At 39.9% G+C, this 9,670-nt stretch overlaps 1 protein-coding gene across 3 annotated transcripts in view; it reads right to left on the bottom strand.

The window, feature by feature from the left end:
• Positions 1-224: 224 nt before the first annotated feature.
• adamts16 (ADAM metallopeptidase with thrombospondin type 1 motif, 16) overlaps positions 225-9,670 on the bottom strand; it is a 78,037-nt gene continuing 68,591 nt past the window's right edge. For all 3 annotated transcript variants that reach the window (XM_079894187.1, XM_079894188.1, XM_079894189.1), the window contains 5 exons: positions 6,335-6,539; positions 3,842-4,036; positions 2,339-2,548; positions 2,100-2,247; positions 225-1,469 (listed from right to left, as the gene is read on the bottom strand). In XM_079894187.1, coding sequence (XP_079750313.1) covers positions 1,354-1,469; positions 2,100-2,247; positions 2,339-2,548; positions 3,842-4,036; positions 6,335-6,539 — 874 coding nt within the window. In that variant the 3' untranslated portion in view covers positions 225-1,353. The remainder of the gene's footprint in view (positions 1,470-2,099; positions 2,248-2,338; positions 2,549-3,841; positions 4,037-6,334; positions 6,540-9,670) is intronic.

The following is a 9,670-nucleotide window of genomic DNA, read 5'->3' as shown; positions in this document are numbered from 1 at the left end:
TTTCTGCTAAAGTCTTCACAGAGCTGTGCGTTAAAAGTCGGTGAAAAGCTCACAAGTCATATTAGTTCCTGAACGCGCTCCAGTGGCCTCGTCTGACTCCATCTGGAAACAATAGCGCATATGAAGAACAAGAAAAAGCTCTGACTCAGCGTTAGCGAAGCCGGATCACGAGCGATCTACATATCTGCTTCCTACGGCCAAGAGAGAAAGACAACACAGCCTCTAATGTGATGGCAATATGACACGTGCCACGTTTAATAAGGACTGCCATTTATAACAAATCCTCCGTCCACTCTTCAGAATAACATTCATTGTGGATGAGCGATTACATTCATCTACTGCTGTTGTACAACAAATGCAAATATTGTAAATGATGGAAGTAATTTGTGCGATGCAAAAACCCATATGTGAAATGCCGGAGCCTTTCATGTGCATTTCTCTTCATCAGACCAAGGACAGATTTAGAGTTCTTGGCAGTCGTGTGGTTGCTAAAAACAGCCCACGAAGAGAGCTGACTTCGTTAAATGCGACACTTCTTACAGTTCATTAAATTCATGCCCATTAGTTTAATTTGCATTTTGTTTTCCTCGAAAATAATAAACCCCAAATACGAAACAGTACTGTGAAAGCACGATAAAACATACAAAAATACCAATTGTGCAACTATACCCAAAGTTAAACAGGAAAATAAAAGCAATATAAGACAATATTACAGCAGAATATCATTCTGGTATATTTCAGTATTGTTAATAAATAAGAAAATTAATATCAATCATACAAAAGCACTAATTCATTTTCATGTTAATTTAACACCTCTGTTATGTATCAGCTGCTCGGCTGCCATTAATATCAACATATAGCACCAAAAATGAATGTAGCTCTACTACATGACGCCATATTCTTTCTGCTGCCACCATAAAACGCATTAAGCCAGTTTATGTGTTTCATATGAGATTATGAAGCATGTTCCTGAAAAAACATATAACATGTCCATGTATTTTGCCACACGGAATCAGTCTAGTCTATATCTGGACGCAAAGCATTCTGATATGTTTTGTTCCTGATCATTTGAAGTTGTGTGAAACACAATGAAAGGGGTCCTCACACCCTCAACTGACACGGTATCCCCTCCATAGGGCTTTGTCGATGATGTCATTTCCTGCAGACACACTTGCAGTCTCGCCGTCATCAGCAGGCCGTGTCATTCTCCACTGAAGTCCCAGACAAACAAGCCACTTTGAGTCCTTAATAATGTCTTTGTTCAGTACATGTTCAACACAGCACTAGAGCGGGCATCACTCTGCTCCTGCGAGGGCTCAGAAGGTCACGGTCAAACATCTAGAGCAGAAGTTCTCACGGGTTTGTGTGTGAGCAGGACTTGCAGCATTGCTTCCCATAGAACTTGTGGTTGCAAACGCCGTGCTGAGGCACCAGATAACACCAGTTGAAATGATCTTTACAGGTCACATCTGCACAGGGAGACATTGATGTTACAATGTAGCAAGATAAATGTCTTATTCAGCCTAATAATGAATAATAAAAAAACAAAACAAAAACAGAATAGCCAATTCCAGCAAGGTTTGTGTACATTTTGACAATTTCATTTTCTATTTGAAAAGGAATAACGAGAAAGGAAAAGACGTTCCGACCAATCGGATGAAATGGGCCTCCCACATGTGTAAAAAGGAGATATCGAGCCGAACTTTGTTAAAGGGTGAAAAAATTGTCATCAATTACCCACCCTCATGTTGTTTCAAACCCTTAAGACTTTAGTCCAGAGCAGTTTAGTCCAAATTTTCTGAAGACACTCGTTCGCTTTATATGAAAAGATTTAATTTAGGCTTTTATTCACATAAACATTAATAAGTGACCATAAACATTCTTGCGGAAGCTCAAACGTGATGCGTAACGCGTGAGAATGAACCAGTAAATTAAACATTTTAATCACATTAACTACAAAAAATATCCTGATATTAATCAATTATTATTATAATTTACTGACATGCATAATAATAAAAATATTAAATTTTTTTAAACAACTTTTTCCTCAAAATAATTTGTATTGCATAACTCAAATAATATCATAGCTCATGACAGACCTTTCTTCTCTGGCTGGGGGCAGAATGCAGTGTTACAGGCCTGGGACATCACTGGCTTCATCTGCAGGACACACCCAGAGGAGGGACGCCCATGAATAAGACACTGCACTGAGCGCACCTGAACCCCTCCACCACACGACACCGTGCACTGAAGACGAACACAAAACACGGCATGCCAAGATCAAAATCAAGCATCCTACTCTTCCTGCTGAGCTCATGATGTGTGGTGGAAGACCTGCCTGGGACCACGGTGAGGAGTACCAGTCTGGTCTGCTGTGAGGAGAGAGGACGGGACAGTCTGGCAGGACGCAGGTTCTCTGGAGCTCCATGGAGGGTTTGGGCACATTCTGACACTTTTTGGGTGACAGTTCTCTATATTTTCCTGCCACATCCTTCTCTGCGCACTTCACGACACGGAGCTGAAGCCCCTTTCCACATGACACCGAACACTGCAGAGAGAAAGAGAGAATATCACAGACCTCATTCAACCCAAACACACGTGCTTAACTGTACTGCATGTGCACTTGTAGTGTACTTCAAATCTTACAAATATATATATATATAAAAAAAAAATATATATATATATATATATATATATATAATATAATATTAATGAAAATTGTAAGGCCACTAAAATGAACTTAAAGAGTGTATACTTTTATGACAATTTTTTTCTTAACACACTTGAGTACAGTTTTACTTTAAAGTACATTTTAAATCATGTTTAAATAATATTTTGGTAACACTTTATTTTAATGTGTCCTTGTTACACGTTACATTTATTTACTATAGTAATAACTATACATTAGGCATAATTAAATGCCACTAAACCTAAACCAAAGCCTAATCCTACCCTAACCCGATAGTAAGTACATGCTGTTAATTAATATTACTCAGTACTTAAATGTATAATTACACTGTAGCAGAGAAGGTGCCTTAGTTACAGTGTGATTATACATTTATGTACTGAGTAATATCAATTAACATGTACACTGTAAAAAAATCTCAAATCAATATTGAGTTTATTTTTTTTCACAGGCTTTTTGAGTTTTATTTTTTGTCATTTCATATACATTGGACAAATCAATTTGATAAAAACAGTAAATAAATTTTAGCTTACTAAAATCAAAAGTATTTTTTACAGTGTACTGATTAAAGGGTTAGGGTTTGGTTTAAGGTTAGTAAAATTACTAAGTACATGTGACGTGTAACAAAGACGCTGTAAAATAGTTATCCCCTTTAATAAATATAAATTTAATATACATTTTCAACAATAAACATTAATTTGATTGCAATAAATATTCATTTAAGTGTCCGAAAACATTACATTCAGTTAACACTTAAGTATAATCCTTTAAAGTATATTGTTTCGTATAAGTACCTTTCTTTTTTTTTATAAAGTTTGATAAAGATGCTTTTACCCAAAGGGACTTAAAGTACTCATATTACAAGGACAATATTGGAGCAGAGCAGGGTTAAAGGAACAGTTCACCCCAAAACTGTATTATGTCAAAATTAATTAATATGTCAGAAAACCAGACATGAGGGTGAGTAAATAATGAAAATGTCACTCTGAGTGAACTATTCCTTTAAATGTCTGCCTCATAATGGTAAAAGTTCATGCATCACCCCTGGGGTTTGAACTCAAAACCATTTGGTTACTTTAAATATAGGATTAATCACTACTCCACATCACCCCACGCTATCACAATGCAGTGCAAGTCTCCTGCTGAGGGTTGTACCGTTTGCCAGGTGGAGACGAACCACTGGGCCTTGCGTTGTTTGTGGCAGCGTTTGATCATGCAGGTCTCTTGGCTGCTGGGTTTGGGCAGAGCGGCACATGAAGCATCCGGCAGCACACGGGTGTAGGAACTGGAGTCACTGCTAACACACGCCACCGCTCTCTTCATCACTCCCTTGCCACATTTACGAGAACACTGGGAAAAAGATTCACCCGTAATGTCAGACAATGTTCCTCAGTGAAGATTTAACTGTAGAATTAAAGGTGTTTTTTTATGTTCTGCTGGCTGGTGATGCAGCATTGCACAAAGTTAAAGTGTTCAGTTACGGATGCAATTGTCAAAATGCACTATTCACAGCAAGCCATGTTGACCCCTATGAGGTAACCCACTTTTATGATTTTTATTAGGCTACTGATAGGAACTGAAGTCTTTCATTTAAAACTCTGAAAAGGTGTTAATTTATTAATTTGTAAAATTTTGAAATGAGGGAAAACCAACAACTTCTTGAAGCTCAAATAGTAGAGCATGGGGCTAAGAATCTGATTCTTAGCAAAATTCACATGTATGATCTTAAAAAAAAAACATTTCTTCTAATAAAAGCATCTGCAAAATGCATGTTTATACCTTCTGAGTGTCAGGGGTTGTGTGTATAGAAAAATCCAAAGAATAAATGATAATATAAGACTTTAAAACTAATAAAGACTAATAAAAACCAAGAAGAGTCCCCAAGAAAGCGCATCCTTGCGCTGTAACCATAGTCCAGCCTAAGAGGGAGAGAGGGGGCTCTGTAGGAGGATGAGTAGCAGGGCAGAGGAAGACACCAAGGAGACGGTGGCCAGAGAGGAGACAGTGGTGGGAGGAGCCAGGGCGAAGACAGAAGAAACAAGACAGGAGGAGCAGGAGGATGACCCAGAGCCATGACAGGATGAAGGTCCATGGAGGGGCCGATGGAGGGAGGAGCCATAGTCGAGCCTTGATAAATAGGCTGGGCGGAACCAGGGAGATGACTAACTGAGGTGGAGACTGTGAAGGTGGAGACCCAGGCAGAGCCGAAGACCCAGGATGACACAGGGCCACGGTGGAGCTGCAGGCGGGCGTGACCGATGTGGAGGCATGGGCTTGGCAGACCAGGGCAGAAACAGTGGGAGTGATGACAATGGTGGAACTGGAGGGAAGGAGGAGCCCGCCGGAGCCAGAGAGGTGGAGGGTCGAGGTGCAACTGCTGACTTAGAAGTCTGAGGTGGAGCCAGAGTGACATGGACCAAGGTGGAGCCAGAGGGACGAGGGAGCCCGGCGTTGCCTGACGGAAGGCAGTTGGCGATGGAGCCGGGGAAGCGTTGAAACTAAGGGGAAGCATCGAAACCAAGGGGAAGCGTCAAAACCAAGGGGAAGCGTCAAAACCAATGCGAAGCCGACAGGCTGGAGGGCCGAGGTGGAGTCTGGGGCCCAGAGGTTAGAGGTGGAGATGAGGGATCCACAGGCCAAGGTGGAGCTGATGACCGAGAAGCCCCGGACGACGAAGACTTGGTGTTGGACAAAGAAGACAACTTGGAGCTAGGCCATATCCAGCGATGAGTGAGACTACTTGGAACTGGATGGGAACAGTTGTGACTGAAGACCAGAGATTACCTCATCTAGCTCACTAAATAACAGTTCTGTGAGACCCAGCATTGTGTATGCACCTAAGCCTTGGGAGTGTGGGCGGGGCTCCAATTCATTCCCTTCAAACTCCATTAAAATGCCCTCCGTGATGCACGTTGTTGTCAGCTTGGACACCTGTACAGACTTCGTGTTGGGCTCGGGTTCTGGGACGAAAACAGCTGGCTCGATCTTCGTGGTGGGCTCAGCTTCATTTCAGCGGTGGGCTCTGGCTCCATTGCAAATGGGTCTAGCGTTTTCCTTGTCAGCGAGGCTGATGGGAAAAGGTGAGTCACACTGCAGCAGCACCCACTCAACATACTCATTCCTCCTCAATCCTCGAGGGAGTGATCCCTCTGTTCCAGCAGGAGGAGGTGGACAGCAGGGATATCCATGTTAATATTCGCCGATAAATCTTGTCTTTTGGGTCTTGTGTCTGTCAGAGGTTGCATGTATAGTAAAATCCAAATATGATGCGTGACGCAGATCGAGATTATCGAGAACAATAATACAAGACTGTAATAAATACACCGTACACACATTCCACATCACTGAGCATCGAAACTTTGCAGGCATGCTCATGACCCTAAATGAGAAATAGTCACACAGCTACAAGAAAAAATACTGAGTTAACCAGTATTTCTGACAACTCAAAAATGTCTTCGGGTCAAACTGACCCTGAAAATAATAGCTTTTATTTGAAGAAATTTCTTTAATATTTCACACAATATTTACCATTAGCTTAGCAATTATTTGTTATGTAGAGCATTTGTCACTTTAAATAGCAAGGTTGTTGCCTATGTAGACATATGATGCATTGTTGATTGCCACAGAGTTGTGTGAGTGATCACTAACCTGAGACCAGGGTCCAGTGCTCCATAACGGTGGGCAGGTGTGTGTGTTGCAGGTCTGTCTGCGAGACGGCGGTGGATGTGCACACTGGTCATCAGTCACTGTGTCCACATGATCAGGGCCTGTTTTCTGAAGACAGCGCACCTGTCTGATCTGCTCTCCAGATCCACAGCTGCGACTGCACACACCCCAGTCCTCCACACTCCAGCTGTGGTACACAACAGCACGCACAAGATATTTTTACAAGTTCTTTACATCTAGAAAGAGTTCTTTGTCGATACAAAGAATGACTAATATTTATCACATGTGCTCAGTTCAACCAAAGATTTCCCAGAGCATTCCTTTTCCACTGAGGCAAAGGCAATGAAGTACTAGTACTAGTGTACTGCATATTGTATATGGCTTACTATTTAAAAAAAAGTAACACGCCAAATCATACACATTATGATAAGCATTTAAACAGTATTCTGGGTCATATTTGCTATGCAATACATTTTTATGTCCCCATCATACAAACTTGATTTATATATACAGTATATATATATATACAGTATATATATATATATATATATATATATATATATATATATATATATATAAATCAAGTTTATAAATCAACCATGTAGGAAGACACATCATGGCCATATTCCAGGATGACAATGTCAAGATTCATCAGGCTCAGATTGTGAAAGAATGGTTGTGAGGAGCATGAAGAATCATTTTCACACATGAATCGTCTCCTCTGAGTCCAGACCTTACATTCACTGAAAGTCTTTGGGATGTGCTGGAGGAGACTTTACAGAGTGCTGGACTCTTGCATTGCCAATACAAGATCTTGACCAAAAATGAATGCACCTCTTGATGGAAATAACATCACAACATTCATTTCCATCAACAGGTGACAATGCAAGAGTCAAGCACTCTGTAAAGTCTACTCCAGCACATCCCACATTATAGTTTTCATCCCTAGCTATATTATAGTTAATTATAGTTTAGGTTTAATTCACAATAACAAACTGGCCAAAAAGGAGATGATAAAAACTGTGGTTCATTCGTCACCTTGAAAATAAAAGGTTGAGTGCATTGCGTTGTGGGATACAGTATTCTGTACATAGAGAAATATAGAGTGGTAGTATGCTATTCTCATAGAATGTGGCTACAGTGTCCTTTCCCACAAGCCTCAGCTCTGGTTAGGCGAGTTGTAACACTGAGACACCTTGATTATCAAGAGCGGATGGTTTGTTGACTTTCAGCAAAACCAACCAGTCAAAACATCAGCTCATCAGTTGTCCCCGAATTCCCCAAACAACCTCAAATCCCCCGTCCTGAACGTTATTTCTCATAGCAGAGCACATCATCTGACTGGAATGCTGCAACAGCTCTGATGAATGTAATTGCTGCAGTGACCCGATCTGCTTTCATCTTAAAAGAGCACTGGAGATGTTCAACACGGTATGACATCCTCAGTTTCTGCTCTTTAAAATACATATGATATTTATATGGTGGAATCAGACATTTGACCTACTTTAAAAGGTAAATTTGGCAATGCCTTGGCTGGACGGTTGTAGTAATTAAAGGAACTTAATAATAAATCATAGGGAATATGTGGTCTTGTGCCTCTGTTGCCATAAACCTGCTTGTGTGAATTTATCAATTATGAGCTGGATTAAACATTCACACAGCTATGATTTCACCAGGGTTCAGCTTTCACCGTTTGCGATTTGAGCCGTAATGCACACGGTCCAGTTGGCACTCTTTGGGGGAAGTCGTCTGGCAAAGGAGATTTTAGTTATTTGTCTCATAAATATGACCGAACAGGGACATTATATTATATTATGGCATTATATATCTATCAGTTTTATTCCATGTAAATACAAATGTTAAAAATGAACAACGTTATTTCAAAACATCACAGAAGAACAGATTCTCTGTGTGGAAGAAGACGACATTAACCTTCTACTTCGAGTGATGTCAGGCTCTAAATGTGAACCTCCACCTATTTCCATGATGTAATGGCTTCTCCATGACACTTCTGGCACTGAGGACATAAGATCAAATAATGCAGCACCCTAAAATACTTCATAAGTGTGTCTGTGCATGCTGTCTACATAAAGGTGATGACATACAACTGACTACTTATGTAATAGCAGTGTAAGTATCTGAAGTCAGTGAGACAAACGTTTATATCACAATATTCTCAAATTTTTGGTTGATTATGTGACCATATCGATTTTTGGACGCTTAAAGGGATAGTTCACCCAAAAATTAAATTGCAATCATCATTTATTCACCCTCAAGTTGTTCCAAACCTGTATGATTTTTTTTTCTCCTCTGTTGAACACAAAGGAAGATTTTGAAGAATATGGGTAGGCAAACAGTTGATGGGCCCCATTGACTTCCATAGTATGGAAAAAAATAAGAAATTCATACAGGTTTGATGATGACAGAACTATCCCTTTAAATCAGGGAATGTCATTTATTAGATACAAAAGTTCATTAAACTTAAAGGGGTGGTTCCTAACTTTAGTTAGTGTGTAATGTTGCTGTTTTAGCTTAAACAACACCTGCTGTTTTTTAAGGACTACAACAAACGGCTGGTAGAGACTACACAAGCTTCCTCCCTGGTTAGTGACATCACCAACAATAGAATTTACATAAAACCCGCCCCCGCCCCCCCGGAATGCGATTTATAGATTATCATGACAGAATATCCTAATCAATGACTAGAAGATAGTTAACTCCACATTAGCTTCAACTAACCATACAGAAATGTCCTGTTGCTTTCTACATGTTGTCACCTCTTCTTGAGTTTCTCCATCATTGTCTGAATCACTTTTGAACATAAAAGGCTAAAAGTAAATTTGCCATATTTGCCATACAAAAAAACAAAAAAAGTTTGTACTACTGTACAAAAAAAAAAAAAAAAAAAGAAGTTTAACAATAGAAAACAGTACTAAATGAGTTTACATCAAGTTTTAAACTTACAAGTTGTCACAACCCCTCCTCAAGACTGTTTCATGTTTCTGTTTTGTTCCTGTTTAGCTTGTAGTCAGTTTGTAGTTTTCTCTGTTTATTAGCTTCATTGATTGTATCCCAGGTGTATCTTGTCATGCTTGTTTGCCCTTTTATCCCTGTCTGTATTCAATTCCCATGTGTTTCCCTTGTTCAGGGTCTAGTGTCATCCCGTTTAGGCAGTTTCTTGGTGTGTTCCAGTTCTGTTCCGGGTTTATAGTTTTCCGTTTTGAGCATTTTACCTGTTCCTCGTGTTTTGTTCTTTACACCATAAATTAAATGCATAGTAATCTACATCTCTGGCTAAATCAACAGCCTCAGTTCTAA

This window comes from Squalius cephalus, assembly GCF_949319135.1.
Source record: "Squalius cephalus genome assembly, chromosome: 15".
In the NCBI taxonomy this organism is placed as follows: Eukaryota; Metazoa; Chordata; class Actinopteri; order Cypriniformes; family Leuciscidae; genus Squalius; species Squalius cephalus.
This window is presented reverse-complemented; position numbering and strand designations above follow the sequence as displayed.